At 35.7% G+C, this 18,404-nt stretch overlaps 1 protein-coding gene across 1 annotated transcript; it reads left to right on the top strand.

Moving 5' to 3' along the window:
* The first annotated feature begins 375 nt into the window (after nt 1-375).
* LOC110442935 (WD repeat-containing protein 24 homolog) lies at nt 376-2,124 on the top strand. The gene is made up of 2 exons (XM_021486825.1): nt 376-1,431; nt 1,513-2,124. Exons 1-2 carry the CDS (start codon nt 376-378, stop codon nt 2,122-2,124), a joined length of 1,668 nt encoding a protein of 555 aa, XP_021342500.1.
* Nucleotides 2,125-18,404: the final 16,280 nt, after the last annotated feature.

Genomic DNA, 18,404 nt, shown 5'->3' with positions numbered 1-18,404 from the left:
ATGGTGTCAGTAAAGAACGAGGGAAGCAGCCGAAGGAACAGAGTCTGTAGTGTCCTTTATTTCAGGATCAGGAGGGTATATGCTAAACAAAAACACGAGGACAGGAAGAGGGGTATAGCATTGTCTCATAGGAATGCAGTTTGTCAGTAGAAACCCATGTCCGACTGTATCAGGGTTTATTGACCGCTTCTACAATCAAACGTGGGTTTCCGACGATGGTTATAACAGAAATAAAGAAAGATATCGTCAACAAGGAATTCAATAGAGATGTTGACATTGAGGAACTCAATAGAAATGTTGACAACAAGGAATTCAAAAGAGATATTGACATTAAGGAACTCAATAGAAATGTTGACAACCAGGAATTCAATAGAAATGTTGACAACAAGGAATTCAAAAGAGATGTTGACATTAAGGAACTCAATAAGAAATGTTGACAACCAGGAATTCAATAGAGATGTTGAAAACAAGAAATTTAATAGAGATGTTGACAACAAGGAACGTAATAGATATATTGACAACAAGGAATTCAATAAAGATGTTGACAACAAGGAACGCAATAGAGATGTTGACAACAAGGAACTCAATAGAGATGTTGACATTAAGGAATTCAATAGAGATGTTGACAACAAGGAACTGAATAGACATGTTGACAACAAGGAATTCAATAGAGATATTGATAACAAGGAATTCAATAGAGATGTTGACAACCAGGAACTCAATAGAGATGTTGACAACCAGGAACTCAATAGAGATGTTGACAACATGGAATGCAATAGAGATGTTGACAACAAGGAACGCAATAGAGATGTTGACAACAAGGAACTCAATAGAGATGTTGACATTAAGGAATTCAATAGAGATGTTGACAACAAGGAACTGAATAGACATGTTGACAACAAGGAATTCAATAGAGATATTGATAACAAGGAATTCAATAGAGATGTTGACAACCAGGAACTCAATAGAGATGTTGACAACCAGGAACTCAATAGAGATGTTGACAACATGGAATTCAATAGAGATGTTGACAACAAGGAACGCAATAGAGATGTTGACAACAAGGAACGCAATAGAGATGTTGACAACAAGGAACGCAATAGAGATGTTGACAACCAGAAACTCAATAGAGATGTTGACAACAAGGAAATCAATAGAGATGTTGACAACAAGGAACGCAATAGATATGTTGACAACCAGGAACTCAATAGAGATATTGACAACAAGGAATTCAATAGATATGTTGACAACAAGGAATTCAATAGAGATGTTGACAACAAGGAACGCAATAGATATGTTGACAACCAGGAACTCAATAGAGATGTTGACAACAAGGAATTCAATAGAGATGTTGACAACAAGGAATTCAATAGAGATGTTGACAACAAGGAACGCAATAGAGATGTTGACAACAAGGAACGCAATAGAGATGTTGACAACAAGGAACGCAATAGAGATGTTGACAACCAGGAACTCAATAGAGATATTGACAACAATGAATTCAATAGATAGGTTGACAACAAGGAACGCAATAGAGATGTTGACAACAAGGAACGCAATAGAGATGTTGACAACCAGGAACTCAATAGAGATGTTTACATTAAGGAATTCAATAGAGATGTTGACAACAAGGAACTGAGTAGAGATGTTGACAACAAGGAATTCAATAGAGATGTTTACAACAAGGAACGCAATAGAGATGTTGACAACCAGGAACTCAATAGAGATATTGACAACAAGGAATTCAATAGATATGTTGACAACAAGGAATTCAATAGAGATGTTTACAACAAGGAACGCAATAGAGATGTTGACAATAAGGAACGCAATAGAGATGTTGACAACAAGGAACTCAATAGAGATGTTGACAACCAGGAACTCAATAGAGATGTTTACATTAAGGAATTCAATAGAGATGTTGACAACAAGGAACTGAATAGAGATGTTGACAACAAGGAATTCAATAGAGATATTGATAACAAGGAACTCAATAGAGATGTTGACAACCAGGAACTCAATAGAGATGTTGACAACCAGGAACTCAATTATTCACACAATTTTGTCATCAAGGTCATTTGTGCCCTTGCTCTACCTTTTAAACAAAATATGCACCAAAACAATTAACTAACTTTTACTGAAGCATCGTTTATCTTTCTAAGAAATGCAAACTCTCATTATAAGAAAGCAAAAAGCGTTTCTTTATTTTCATATGTGATATGGCAGTGTAAAGACTGAAAAAGTCAAAAGTTTTAAAAGTGGGAACAGTTTTTGAGGAGAGGATGTTCAAGATTGATTAGAAGAAATTTTGAATTCTTGCAAAATTATCACTTCATTGACTCCACATCTCGAGTGAACAGTGTCGATATTTATAGATATATATACTTTTGACAGTACAATAAACGTTTCTGACATATAGCTACAATGTATCAAATCTTTAACTAACATGTATATATTAATTTGATCGATATTTTCTATTACCAAACCAGGTCAGGGTCTTCTTACTTTACATATATTAACAAACTGATAACAGATGTGATATATATGTTAATCTATCTTAACTGAAATCAAAGGGAACACTCTGTCTTTGTATTTACGACATATGACATGCTATGCCTGATTGCACGAGAAATTATTTCATATGTCCTGAGTGAATTGACAAAAAGACCACTAATGCAGCAAACTAGCCTTATATTACTCCTGTAGTATAACATGTGTTTTCACAGCATCTTATTATGAATACATTGTATTTGGTTCATGTTATTTATAGATAGTATGGTAATTAATCAACGTAATAGGATTTCTCTTCTATAGTATCCAATAGGATAGCAACACGAATACAAAACTGTATTTCCCAGCGACATAAGCACTGACCGATGTTTATTTACAATCGTCATGATTAATAAACACAAATACACAATAATGTACATCTCACACACAAACATATAACTCCTAACCAATCAATCTCAATATAATAACCCCATTTAAAAATGAAACAAAAATACACGTGTGCCATCTGCACGTGCAAATACCACCATTAGCGCCACCTATTGGCGTTTCTCATACCCAAGAGAAAATAATTACATCCTAATTCCTACCGTCAACCAGTTGAAATTATATGATTGTTATACACATCTGTCATGATGGAAAGTTTGTAAAAATTATGTCGTGCTGTCTATCTGTGCTATTCAATCACCGTGGATATTTTAAGTCGACGTATATGAATAAATCATTGATCAATTCTGGATAGAAAGGAAAGTGGTAGATATTTCAACAGATGAGAGGCAAATATCTAGGTCCATTTGTTCATGTAAACATTTGTAAAAAAAAAATGCTCATGGATTTCCCCAGCTAGGTCCCGATTTATAATATCGTTACAAAAAAATACAACGAAACGAGAAAGGATTACCTGAAAATTTTAAACATGATGTTTTGTCCAGAATATTTTTTAACAGAAGCGATCTAAGAGGAATAACTCTAAAATTATCGTGCATGTGGTGTGGTAACAAAGTCTGTTGTATATTAACTACTCCGTGTACAAGACGATCGTGTATTGCTTATCTAGTTATTCAACGTCTTAAAGAAGTCATGGTGCGGTAGACAATCTGAATTTGCTTAATCAATTTACCGAACCAATAATGGCATATATAAATTTGGTTTGAGACATTTTGGACATATTCGATCACATTCTTGTTGCCATAAATCAAGAAATAGGTATTAAACGCGACTTTATATTTTCATTAATGGGGTATTTAGTGAGAACAGTCGGATCTCCCTTCAATACCTTCAATATTTAACTTTGAACTTAAAGAAATCCTCCTCTCCAGTCCGTTTGCTATCATTTCTCATGTAAAACCGTAGGAACGCCCTTTTTTCAGAGAACTATTTCCCCGTGACAAACTGTGATACAAATATATAGTTTTGAACTTGCTCTGACCACATTTCGTTAAAAACACAACAACGAAAAAAAATGAAATACCGGAGATGACAACGCATGTTTGAGAGTGGATGGTATCTTTGTTAAGTAATATATACCAATTGGAATAAAAGGTAGCCCTTTATCTGCAAGCTTGCTTTGTTTTCACATTAGACTGAATTAATCAAAGCATTTGTCAGGACGACTGACAAGCCCTTGCCTAGTCCTTCGCCTTCACTTTCAAATATACCGATGATATTCGTGGTCTTTACGAATATAAAATTGTATTAACTACATCGATCGGATATACTTCTGAATTTGAAATCGAGGACACTATTAAATTCTTATACATCCTACTCTTATTTCAACCTTAACCTATTGTTAAGTGCTGATTTGAATACCTTGTTTTATCATGTTATTCATGTATTTGAGCACCTTTGAGTAATTTTGCAAAGTATATAGGGCGCTATATAAATGATGTATATTATCTTCATTAGATTATTACCTACAGCATGACCAACATGTACAGCTTCCTACTAAGTTGTACGAAAATAGGACGATTTCGGGTATCCGATCATGAACTTTCCCTTTCTTGATAATGACATATAGTTTCCCCATACTACGATGTTGTTATGTTGCAATTGATTCGATATTCAAGGATATAACGATTTTCTGAATAGACGCCGGACGGACAACATAACAACCCAGGCTTCCAGGGAGGCAAATGTTTTTAATGCTATTATGTTCACACTGGCAAAATATTATATATGCGAGAAATGCACACCTAAATAAGCATGGCGGTTTTGTCGATGAATCAGACGACTTTTTCTCTTCAGTAACACCTGGCATTATTATCTTCGTACTTTTCCATCGTATCATTGTTAAACTTTACTTTGATCGTATTTTGACTTGCTTTGTCAATTCTAAGTTTGAATTACTCTTTCGTTTACGGTTTGATATCATCTTGCTTGTCATAACGTATATTCGTCTTCTTACTTCTGAACGAAATTTAAACAAGATGCTTTGTGACATGAAATATTAATTTACAAAATCCGTCGAAAGGAATCTTCAAAGTACGTACGATTCCTTAATGGAAAAATAGTATTCAATCTATTACCGAGTATATAAATTAAATTAAATTTAACAGAAATTTCTTGACACTCTGAAAATTATGCATACACATGTATGTTTACTACTTCGCTTCATTAAACAAAGTAATACTTGATTATAAAGTCCGCAGATCCATCTTTTTAATTATGACGGATTGTAGGAAATATATACAGCGAACAAAATAAAACATCAAAAGAGGACTATTTTCTCTGTAATTGCCTCTGTACGGGAGATGAATGAAAAAGGCTTTGACTGAATAAGGTAACGATAATTATTTCACGAGTTTTTTCTTATGTAAAGAACAGCAGACACCTACTAAACGTAATAAATTAAAAACACAATTTAGTAAACTAGCATGGTGGTCACATTTTGAAGAATATGTGACTGCAGAATATATATGTAGCAGCATTACATTATAACAAAATGAAATAAATGTTTAACGGATATACAACACAACCAGGGACAGAGGAAACATCAAAACAGAACCTTAGAAACAAAAAGGATGCCACAAATAACTGGTTTGGTTAGCGGTTTATGTATCACACGTGTTGCCGATCATCATATCAAATACGTCATCAACAATCTAAACTACACTGGACACGCCTGTCGCGATGTCGGTTACGGAAACATCATAGTGTCATCATGTTAAACTACCAGCAGCTTTCTCTTCAGCTTTAGGTTGTTGATTTGCTCCATTTTAAGGTGTTTAGCGTACTAACAACAGTCAGGGCCATTTGATAACGGGTGCCTAGGGAGACCCAACAGCTAGGGTCATCTGAGAACGGGTGCCTAGGGAGACATAACAATCAGGGTTATCTGAGAACGGTTGCCTAGGGAGACACAACATCCGGGGTAATCTGAGAACAGGTGCCGAGGGAGACACAATAGCCGGGGTTATCTGAGAACGGGTACCTAGGGAGACATAACAGCCGGGCTCATCTAAGAACGGGTGCCTTGGGAGACACAACAATCAGGGTTATCTGAGAACGGGTGCCTAGGGAGACACAACATCCGGGGTAATCTGAGAACAGGTGCCTAGGGAGACACAATAGCCGGGGTTATCTGAGAACGGGTACCTAGGGAGACACAACAGCCGGGGTCATCTAAGAACGGGTGCCTTGGGAGACACAACAATCAGGGTTATCTGAGAACGGTTGCCGAGGGAGACACAACAGTCAGGGTTATCTGAGAACGTGTGGCTAGGGAGACACAACAATCAGGGCCATCTGAAAACGAGTGCCTAGGGAGACACAACAGTTAGGGTCATCTGAGAACGGATGCCTATGGAGACACAACAGACAGGGTCATCTGAGAACGGGAGCCTAGGTAGACACAACAGTCAGGGTCATCTGAGAACGGGAGCCTAGGTAGACACAATAGTCAGGGCTATCTGAGAACGGGAGCCTAGGGAGACACAACAGTCAGGGCTATCTGAGAACGGGAGCCTAGGTAGACACAACAGTCAGGGTCATCTTAGAATCGGTGTGGTGCCTAGGGAGACACAACCGTCAGGGCCATCTGAGAACGGGTGCCGAGGGAGACACAACAGTCAGGGTAATCTGAGAACGGTTGCCTAGGGAGACACAACAGTCAGGGCTATATGAGAACGGGTAACTAGGGAGACACAACAGTCAGGGTCATCTGAGAACGGTTGCCTAGGGAGACACAACAGTCAGGGCTATATGAGAACGGGTAACTAGGGAGACACAACAATCAGGGTCATCTGAGAACGGATGCATAGGGAGACACAACAGCCTGGACCATCTGAGACCGGGTGCCTAGGGAGACACAACAGTCAGGGCCAATCTGAGAACGGGTGCCTAGGGAGACACAACAGTCAGGGCCATCTGAGAATGAGTGCCTAGGGAGACACAACAGTCAGGGTCATCTGAGAACGGTTGCTTAGGGAAACACACCAGTCAGGGCCATCTGAGAACGGATGCCTAGGGAGACACAACAGTCAGGGCCATCTGAGAACGGGTGACTAGGGAGACACAACAGTCAGGGCCATATGAGAACGGATAACTAGGGAGACAACGCCAGGATGAGATGGTAGATAAGAAAAGACAGGAAATATAGGAAACGGAAAAATCATGGGTGATGAATACTAGAAGTCAAATTATATGATCGCTATCATAATTTAGTTAAGAGGTACGCTATTTCTTTGTGTGATATTAAGGTCTATGCTTCCGAGTACAAACTGCTTAGTTTGCCTGGCACTACTCTGGTTCTCGTTATATTATAAGGACAAGGCATTACAATGATTTTACCTAGATTTACATGGCAGGTGTTGTCGATGAAGCAGAAGACGCTTACCTGTTCTATACAACTAGACTTATTTCCCTGTTCTATACAACTAGACTTATTTCCCTGTTCTATACAACTACACTTATTTCCCTGTTCTATACAACTAGACTTATTTCCCTGTTCTATTAAACTGAGATGTCATGGCGACCCTTGGATTAGTAATATGAGAGGAAATATTCTGGAGGGGTAAGCTACTGATTCTGTTGTGTCATCATATCGTCGTGACACTGTACTGTAATAGTTCAACAATATACTGTCTCCTGATTCCACGGTTGCTGATTGGAACGTTTTCAGTGATTTTCGCGTGCGGGATATCCTCGTTCCCCAATACATCGTAAAGGGTATCATGTATTAACTATCTGAAGATGGATGCAACGGTCTTCAGCTCAAAACCGATGGATAAATAGTTGTTATGTAAGTACAGACTCATTTCTATTTTAATTTGTCTTATTTCAAGAAGCAACAAACTAAAAAGACAAACAGATACGGGTCCTCATACCGTGTGATACGAACAAAGAAAGATAACTCTAGTTAATAAGTAAGAAATCGAAAAGGAAAGTTGGAAATCTTAATAAAATAAGCAGGATTTCAAATCATCTTTGCATTTCAACTAAAATGTATGTCAATATGAGCATACGGAATGTTGTCTCAGTTCACAGTCATGTCTTAATCTCCATAGTTTTATTGTTACAGCAAACTACCTGGAGTTATTGATTTTCGTTTCATTCTGAAGTAATAGCTACTTGTATACCTTATTTAAGACAGAGTTGTGTGATACAAATAAGTATAAGTAGCTTTATACATGTATTCTGTGTATTTTCAATGATTCGTAAAGTGATCTTTGTTCATATCTTGTACTAGTTTTATCGAGTTTTAGTTCGAGGTATGGTTTGGTAAACACTTCGGTATCCACTTGTCCTTTTGTTCGTTCTTCGTTTTACACCATTCATTGTTCATATGTTTAAACAGCTAACAAATTTGTATAGTGAATCAGAACTCATGCTGTCAGTATCTAGCGGGTTTTTTACTACCCCCTTGGTCCCTCTCAGTGTCCCCTGATATTAACATTTCCTTGCCTGACTTGTCATTCAACTCCCATTATGTTGATTGATTTTCACAATATCTTTATTACAGACAGATAAATGTTCCCATTTATAATATTACGCGATCTTTACTGGTGTAGTATAACACTAACGCTGTACGGATTTAATCACAATCATATCCAAAGTACATTGGCCCAAACTCAATACTCCCGGAGCAGTCCTAGGGGTACTCTACTTTAGATGATGTTGCCTGGGGATTATACGCTTTCTCTTACATGTCACACAGTTATAATGATACTACTAATAATATACAACATTTATATAGCTACCTATTTAATTTGTAAAATGACTCTATAGCGCTTTACAACATATATGGGTAAAAGTTATAGTTATAATTGTGAAACAAAAACAAAGGCTTACAATCTCTTTTATACATTTAAGCAAATAAAGGGCGATATTTACATGACATCTTTGCAGAGACTCTAAAATACAGACGTGAACATGTGGGTTTTGATGTCTTTCTTGAATTTGGCCAGGGTATTTGACTTTCTAATAGCAGATGGTAAGCTATTCCACAACGTGGCAGACACCCTCCCATACCAATTTTATGGAAACCCGTTAGTGCTACTTGGACAAATATCAGACATACAGCCATGACAATGTACCATTGCAACAACCCCTAGAAAGATGAGCCTTGGACACACACATGGGGCTGCACAGTTAAGAACGGAGTACAGCTAGCTGTGTCGGTCGTCTACGACTTATCGGGGATAATAGTAGCCGACAAGGTGGAAGCCGATATTGATCATAACTACTGTCGAAAAAAACCAAGAAAGGATTACTGGTTAATTTTATTACAAGCAAAGATTGTATATGATAGGTAAGGTTTGTATATTACAAGTAAGGATTGAATATTACAAGTAAGGTTTGTATATTACAAGTAAGGTTTGTATATAACAAGTATGGTTTGTATATTACAAGTAAGGGTTGAATATTTATTTTAAGTAAGGTTTGTATATTACAAATAAGGTTTGCATATTTCAAGCAAGGTTTGTATATTATAAATTATGTGTTTTTATATTACAAACAATGTTTGTATATAACAAGTAAAGTTTGTATATTTATTACAAGTAAGGTTTGTATATTTATTACAAGTAAGGTTTGTATAATACAAATTAGGTTTGTATAATACAAATTAGGTTTGTATATTACAATTAAGGTTTGTATATTACAATTAAGGTTTGTATATACATAACAAGTAAGGTTTTTATATTACAAGTAAGGTGTTTTTATATTACAAATAAGGTTTGTATATTACACGTTAGGTTTGTATATTACAAGTAAGGTTTGTATATTACAAGTAAGGTTTGCATATTACAAGTAGGGTTTGTTGTTTTCAAGTAAGGATTGAATATTACAAGTAAGGTTTGTATATTGCAAATAAGGTTTGCATATTTATTACAAGTAAGGTTTGTATATTACAAGTAAGGTTTGTATATTACAAGTAGGTTTTGTATATTTCAAGTAAGGTTTGTATATTATAAATAAGGTTTGTATATTGCAAGTCAGGTTTGTATATTACAAGTAAGGTGTTTTTATATTTCAAATAAGGTTTGTATATTACAAGTAAGGTTTGTATATTGCAAGTAAGGTTTGTATATTACAAGTAGGGTGTTTTTATATTACAAGTAGGTTTTGTATATTACAAGCAAGGTTTTTATATTTATTACAAGTAAAGTTTGTTTATTACAAGTAAAGTTTTTATATTACAAGTAAGGTTTGTATATTGCAAATAAGGTTTGTATATTACAAGTAAGGTGTTTTTATATTACAAGTATGGTTTGTATATTACAAGTAAGGTTTGTTTATTTATTACAAGTAAGGTTTGTATATTACAAATTAGGTTTGTACAAAAAAATGTATATTACAAGTATGGTGTGTACATTACAAGTAAGGTTTGTATATTACAAATAAGGTTTGTATATTACAAATAAGGTTTGTATATTACAAGTATGGTTTGTATATTACAAGTAAGGTTTGTATATTACAAATAAGGTTTGTATATTACAAGTATGGTTTGTATATTACAAGTAAGGTTTGTATATTACAAATAAGGTTTGTATATTACAAGTATGGTTTGTATATTACAAGTAAGGTTTGTATATTACAAATAAGGTTTGTATATTACAAGTATGGTTTGTATATTACAAGTAAGGTTTGTATATTACAAATAAGGTTTGTATATTACAAGTATGGTTTGTATATTACAAGTAAGGTTTGTATATTACAAATAAGGTTTGTATATTACAAGTATGGTTTGTATATTACAAGTAAGGTTTGTATATTACAAATAAGGTTTGTATATTACAAGTATGGTTTGTATATTACAAGTAAGGTTTGTATATTACAAATAAGGTTTGTATATTACAAGTATGGTTTGTATATTACAAGTAAGGTTTGTATATTACAAATAAGGTTTGTATATTACAAATAAGGTTTGTATATTACAAGTAAGGTTTGTATATTACAAGTAAGGTTTGTATATTACAAGTAAGGTTTGTATGTTACAAGTATGGTTTGTACTTTCCTGTTCTCAATTATTAATATACCACCCTCCATCCACCCTTCCCCGGACTATCCAGAGAATGAAACATAAATGTATTAATTTTTTAAACTAAAAAGTATTAAAATTTCTCGTTCGGATCGCTGTACGGCAAATTAACAGAATTTAAATATTCGCTAGCCTGACCTTAAATTTGAACTACCGGTCATTTCGGGATAAGTGAGTTTGATTAAATGATCAACTTATTAACACAATTATTAAATGACCTTATTACGATTTTAAACTTTCAAATGAAAATTAAAACAACCAATTAAACCTTATGTCAGTTCTGCAAAAAGTACAATGCACCACCGAGAGAAAGTTGTCCTCTGGCGAACACGCTATTCCGTCTTTGCGTATTGCAGAGTTAACCGCTCTTGCGATCAGGGATTGATTTTTACGTCATTTGTTTGTGAGAGGAACGTCATCAATGTTTGTGAAAACGGCGTAAATTTCTCACACAAACCAATGACGTAACAATCAATACCTGCTCACAAGAGAAGATAACTCTGCAATAAGCAAAGACGTACATGAATGTGATCGACAATTTATAACCATATTTTGGTTGAACACGCCTATTTAAAGTTATCACTTGGGACATATAATAATGTTTCAGCGATATAAAGATTTTTGGTACAGTTTCAATGTCAATTCTATATTTATTGCTATACTATAATCTGTACTATACAGCACAACCATATAGCTTTAAATATTCTACATTTTCACACGTGAACATGTATTCTATTTTGTCAAGGTCACATTTCACCGTGTTGTTTTGTCCATATGCCATCAAACAGTCCGACAACCAACCAAACTAACGAACACACAGACGCTGAGCTAGAGCCATACTTATTTTGAAAATTTATATTCTTGCGATATTGTTGTCGAGGTGTTTCAGCTGTAACGTCTGCGATGTTACTTATATGAAGATTTTTTTGTTTCTGTAGTTTTCATTCAATTTAGTGTAAAAGCCAGGACAACCTAACCGACGAGAGAAGGAACCAAGAAAGTATAAAAGCATGCTCCCTCATCCAAACAGCAATACACAGAATGCTTATACGAATAACGATATTAAACAAATTGGTATTTATGGACATTTATCTGTTAAAGCTCTCATCTGACATTCTATGTTGTCTCCCACACGAAGGAAGTGACAGCGATCAAATACATTGGTAAAAGGATGGTCTTTCATTAAAAACAATTGATGTGTGTTGCTGATGTCATTTTTTGTTGACGTTGGGTCACGCCAACGTCGAGTTAAGTGTGATATTCCTGTAACACGGACAGCCAGCGTGGTGCCACTGCCCATGTCACTTTCTTTTATGTTAATTAGGTACAATACTATAAGTAAATAGTATTGTCTGCATGTAATGATCCAATTCTCACCTATAAGCATTAACCGTTTTTTATCGTATGAAAAACGATAGAGAAAATTTGAAGTAGCATCACTTTTCATTCAAATGGAAAATGCAAGAAAAAATACCTCAAATCTACCACTTAAATGTCAAAATGTCTATGTATATCAGATGTTTATTGACCCCGATTTCGGGTACGCACGAAATTCAGCTAGCACTGTAATGTCCCCATGTCTAGCTAGTGTAGAAGATTCTGAACCCCGATTTTGCGATAACCACACTTGGTAATTGACACTGGAAGGTCCTAATGTCTAGGTAGTGTAGAAGATTCTGAACCCCGATTTTGCGATAAGCACACTTGGTAATTGACACTGGAAGGTCCTAATGTCTAGGTAGTGCGGTCGCGTGACTGAAGGGTTACGGGCTCGTGTCTCGTCACGGCACCGTGTTGTATCCTTGAGCAAGATACATTACTCCGCTTGTTCGAGTCAACTCAGCTGTAAATGAGTACGTGGTTGGGCAGTGCTAGAATTGTTGAATGCTAGCTGTGAGCGCCGAAATGGTAGCACCAGTCGTATGCTCCCAAAGGAGTTGAGAAAGATATTGGCTGGTTGCAAAGGCCGTTTAATCATGGATAATGATTTGTGAACCGCTTTGAGACGACCTACGAACTAGGTTGTGATGAAGCGGTATATATGAACCTCGAATTATTATTATCATTAATTACATAAGTATATTTGCTATGCCGCATATCTGTAAAGTAATCAGGGGTACCAATTTTGTCCACAGTACCATCCCGTTTCCATCTATAACAATCCTATCTCGATTACAGACATGTTAACCATGTCTTTCAGCGTTTATAACGTACACACAATTCTAGATTTGATGGTAAACATCTAGACGGGTTCCACAATTGGTGTAGAAATTAATTACAATTCCGGAAGTCCTTTTTACCACCTTCTCTTGGTGGGGTTTATGCTGTATTTGCTTTTTCTTTCCACTTTTCAGGGCGTTTAATGGACCATTGTCAGTGTGTTTTGACTCCAAAAATGCGTTTTGATTTTGGATCTTTTAAGGATAGTTCTATTTGACAATTTTGTTTCCACAATTCAGAGAAAGTTTATTCAAACTTGCTCGTGCAGTAACCCCTATTAAGAGAATGTCTATGTTTGAAAGCCCTTGGTTCCCATTGTAGTGCGTTCAATGTGAACTGAGCCTGTACTAAGGTATTACTGTAGCCGGTTTACATTGTGTAAAGCATCATTATGTATCATAATGAGGTCACATGTGAATTGAATATACAGTAATGTATAAATCATTGTCATGTACCCTGCTGATATCATGACATTAGTTCCCCACTGAGCTCATTAATATCGGTTACGAAGATACAATCGTCGTACAGTCGGACTTTCAGGAAATATCAGCAACGACAATATATGTTCATATCCGTAAAAATTGAATGGTACAAGCCAATTGATAACAATAACAATAATGTAATTTCAAATTAGTTTAAGCTTTCTAGATACTTGAGTACTTAATGTCTGGAATGTCTCCTTCAAGAATAATTCATCCCGTACAGTATCAATTTAATGATGTCAAATCGTCATATCCTTAGCATTGGTTTATACTGTTAGATTGCCGTAACATTAGAGTGTTATTGATGCCGATACTTCCTAACTTCAGTGTGATATTTATACCATGTTCTCGTTACTTTGATGTTCTTTGTATGATGTCAAATCGTCACTCGTGCCGTCGTAACATATAAAAATTCCAGACAAATTAGCATGACAATTGTATACTACTACTTCCATGCCACCGTGTAGGACGTTTATTCAGAAACACCAATTGTAACCCTACGATGTGTTAAAGGTGAAATAAATAGGTCGGTGTATCGTGTACAGTGAACAGACGTAATACTGTCACATTATGTTTTGATGCAAAAAATACATGTTTGCATATTGACAGTGCAGGTATTGCGATAACATCTATATAAATAAAAAAAAAACACAATATAATATTCAGACTTCACGCAAACTACATGTACGGTCCTTCGTTATTTTTCTCATATTGCATTTGAATGACGACGTATGAAATTAAAACCTATTGATGCCTGTCGTTTATACCGGAGGCTGCAATGACAAATCGACAAATATTGTTGATTTAGTGTGAATTAATCTAATTATTGTCTCATATTAAACAAGGAGAAATATCCTGGGTATTTAAACGTAATCGTCAAATGTTAGCCATGGTACGCGTGCGAAATTATTAAAAAGATTCCCTTCACGCCTAAATGGTGACAAACTGAGTCCGCGTCTGTGATAAAATATATTTGATCCGGAAAAATATTACATTTGGTTTTCGTGTTTTATAATTGCCGAAGAGCAAATATTGCGGGAAGTTATGGCGTCCAGTGACCATCATTTTAATATGTGGATGAATATCCAAAATGGCCATGCTGTGATAATTTTATTTCCCTCGACAGACATAAATGTAGGCTACTTAATTGCTTTCCAGAATTAGAAAGTTATCGTCTATGGTAGTTCCAATGTATGACAACAGTTCAGGTACTCCGTCGTAAAAGCCCATCGCCTAATGAACGTTATACAAACCGGAAACGATGGTATCACATATCTATGTTTGATTTACATCATAAACATAAACATCAATTTGTATATCCCTCTCCTAAGTAACGCGATATGAATTATAGCGATAATTGTAATGGAGCGATCCTATTTCGTCGATAATATATTTACTTTAATGAGATACGGCACTCCAATGTATGAAATGTAATTCCAATATAGTGGTTATAGCATACCACATGCCGTGTTCCCGATCCCTAGGTGCGACTTCTGAAACCTTTTGTGTAACTCAGTTGCACAGTAGGGCCTGTGGTCCATGACGGTAACACTGGCACACGTTTGACCATTTAGTAGCTAGACAATAAAGCAGTAATGTTGACAAATCATGGCAGTAAAATATGTTCTCAATTGCAAAAATGGTATTTTATAGATTTACCTTCAATTAGTTAAATTTATGTATTAATAACTTGTTTTTATCTTCTTTCATATATCGGATTTCGCCATATGTATATCGATATACACAACAGATGTTCTGGTACTTAAATGCAATGAACCCCTTAATTTGTTTAAACATTTTTGTAAAATGTTTAGAAATGCTTATTTTTTGCAGACGCTCTATACAGGGTGTACATAGACCTGGCGGTAATGACGATGTTATATGAACATCCAATATTTTAGACGTAAAGAGGGGTTAAGTATGAAAAGGTGATGAGGTTGCTGGGTAAAGAGAAACAGGACATGTACGTGACTTTGTACGTGACTTTGTATGTCGGGATAGATATAATATATTACCTAGAGCAAGCGAGATCGGGTTATCTCATCAGTCTGGGGTATGACTCTGTAACAGAATCACAACTGAGGCACAAGTCGAGGTTCGGATGTTACCGAATCATAACCAGAGGTAAAGACAACCCGATCTCGTTCAGTAAAAGGCGGACTGATATTTCACCTCATTTGTTTGGAGCAGTTGATCAGTTTACTTCCTGGGGTCTCACAGCAACCTATGGTTTGTTCACTCTTAACCATGTTTGAAAACTTCCGCTTTGACAAATAAATCAGTTCGAATTATTTTTTTAATTTTTTATTGTAGATTAAAAATTGTGATGTATCTTTCAGTAGCACATTTTACCACGTCTGCGCAATACCAATCCATTTCATTAGTAAATAACCCTATCTTTTTTAAGAATAATCAACGCATGTGCGTGGATTATGGTTGAATATATAACGACGGTTGGTAAAAAGTAACTGAAGAAGGCCGCTTGTGAATTTAGCTGGTTATTTTTCCAATACACTTTTGTAGTTTCAAATCTCGAGTTATATTTTCCAACATAATATACAAACTTATGTTGACTATATCTATTCTACTAAGAAAAAGGTAATGAAAGTCCTTTTTGTTGTGTCTACCTCAACTTCCATATGCCAATGATAAGCAAGGTGACATGGATTATCTAGTTATTATTTAAATTAGGATGTTCTTTTATGTGCGCTTACATTTGTCACGTGATGCCTACATGTCATAATTTCACAACAATCTGCGCGTGTTTATCAGTTCTGACACTGTGGCCAGATGTCCTAATTAGTCTATTTTACCGAGATATATATGGAAAGGATATGTCTTTTTCAGTCACCGTTTGGTCCACAGACGATAATACTGACGTCCGGCTTCATACCGGATGTGTAATCAGTCAGCCGCTCGTCAACACACGAAATCGTCATTTGACAGATTTACAAACGCTACATAATAAGTTCAGTGGAACATCTGACTGTGACCTTAACAGGCTATAAATAGATCTAGAGATCCGCAAGCTAATCGTGAAAAAGAACCCACATACAACCTTAAATACGTGTACCCTTATTCACAACAAAGGAAACCATGCCCGCAGCTCATTTGTTTAAAATTGCAAGGAGAGGTGTTTTGAAGAGCGTTGGTCAGTTGGAAAATATTATATGCACTAGCATGGCATATCGTCCAATAGTGCATGGTTATTAACCAATGTGCCGTCACATCGCAGACGTGGTGTAATAGACGATAGATCATACGCGTACATGTATTATTTCCAACTTTCAACTACCTCCTAACCGTACTCAGTATTGCAAATATATACCATCCGAATGTTCCGCTGAACTAACCGCGAAATTGATTTGAAATAATGTTTGTAAAGCTGTCAGATGTTGATTTCATATATTGACGAGCGGTGTCGAAAGATTGATGTTTTTATTGATTGAAATAATTATCTCGTATAAACATTACGTTTCGCAGTGTTTATAGTGTATTGTCTGTCGAATCAAGAAGCAAAACGTTTATTGATAGTAAAGACTTTGGTGACTTCGGACACAATATTGGAAATATTGACTTTCATCGGGACGAGAGGACCCAACTTGTTGACTTTTACCAGCGTGCATGATTCCTCTTATTTAAGATCAATAAACAAATTATGAGGTAACAGCATATGTTAATCTACCCAAACACATCAACGATGGACAAGAGAACTAGGACAATATTCCGCTTTTTTCCCGTTTAACAACTTGACAAATGTTTGCATAAAAAGCAGCTTTAATAAGATAACTAGGTTACTTACCGAGAGGGAATTGCAATTAGGTACACTAACAGTGTAACATGAGTAACAAACACCCAGACTTAATTCCTCACGGACGTGCATGCTACATAAATGTAATGGGATATGCAAAATCGAAGATAATCATTAAATTCTTAATTTGAGGATTAATGCCGTTTTTTTTTTTTATGTCAAGTGGAATCCAACCATGATAAAATGCACGATTGAATTAAACGTATCAGTACACTGATTTCTGATTTTGTTGTCTGCAATGTTTTATCGCTCGACCAGTCGTATTGAGTCAGGTCATTAAACGATAATGTGTAATGGAATGTAGTCAAAAGTTTGTAATGTATAAAATGCACATCAAACAAGCATGCCATCCTGTACCATTAACTACTGCCAGTGGGTTGGTTGTAATGTACGATACATTCAATGGTAATTAGTTTCCGATTTTACTCCAAACAAAACTACTCGCATCGTTTGCTTTTTAGCGGAACAATTAGGAGAGAACAAGCAGATATTTAATCGGATTAAACCATTGGTAAACTATATATTGTTTAAAACTAAAGTAAAGCGCTCTTATTTTCTATCATTGACTCTGTATGTTTTCATTTTAAATGGCCTGGAATAGGCATTACATGTAAAACATGGTAGTTAGCTCTGATGTTTTTTAATTAAATTTACTGCAGTTACCATGGCGACGAGATGATTGGTGGGTTATTGGAGGATAGCGAACAGAAAGATATATAATTGGGTTTATTTCATTTCAGTTCGACAGGTCGAATTCCCGATGATAGCATATCTGGATTTCCCGCTCATAGACGTGATATACTCTTTATAATTGATACTCATCTCACTTATTGGGACCAATGTGAATATATAAGTGAACATAAACACCAAATTAAACAAAATCAATCTGGAATAGCTACCTGTAAAC

This window comes from Mizuhopecten yessoensis, unplaced genomic scaffold (genome assembly GCF_002113885.1).
Source record: "Mizuhopecten yessoensis strain PY_sf001 unplaced genomic scaffold, ASM211388v2 scaffold716313, whole genome shotgun sequence".
Lineage (NCBI taxonomy): Eukaryota > Metazoa > Mollusca > Bivalvia > Pectinida > Pectinidae > Mizuhopecten > Mizuhopecten yessoensis.
The sequence above is the reverse complement of the archived record's forward strand: the minus strand, read 5'-3'. Positions and strand labels throughout refer to the sequence as shown.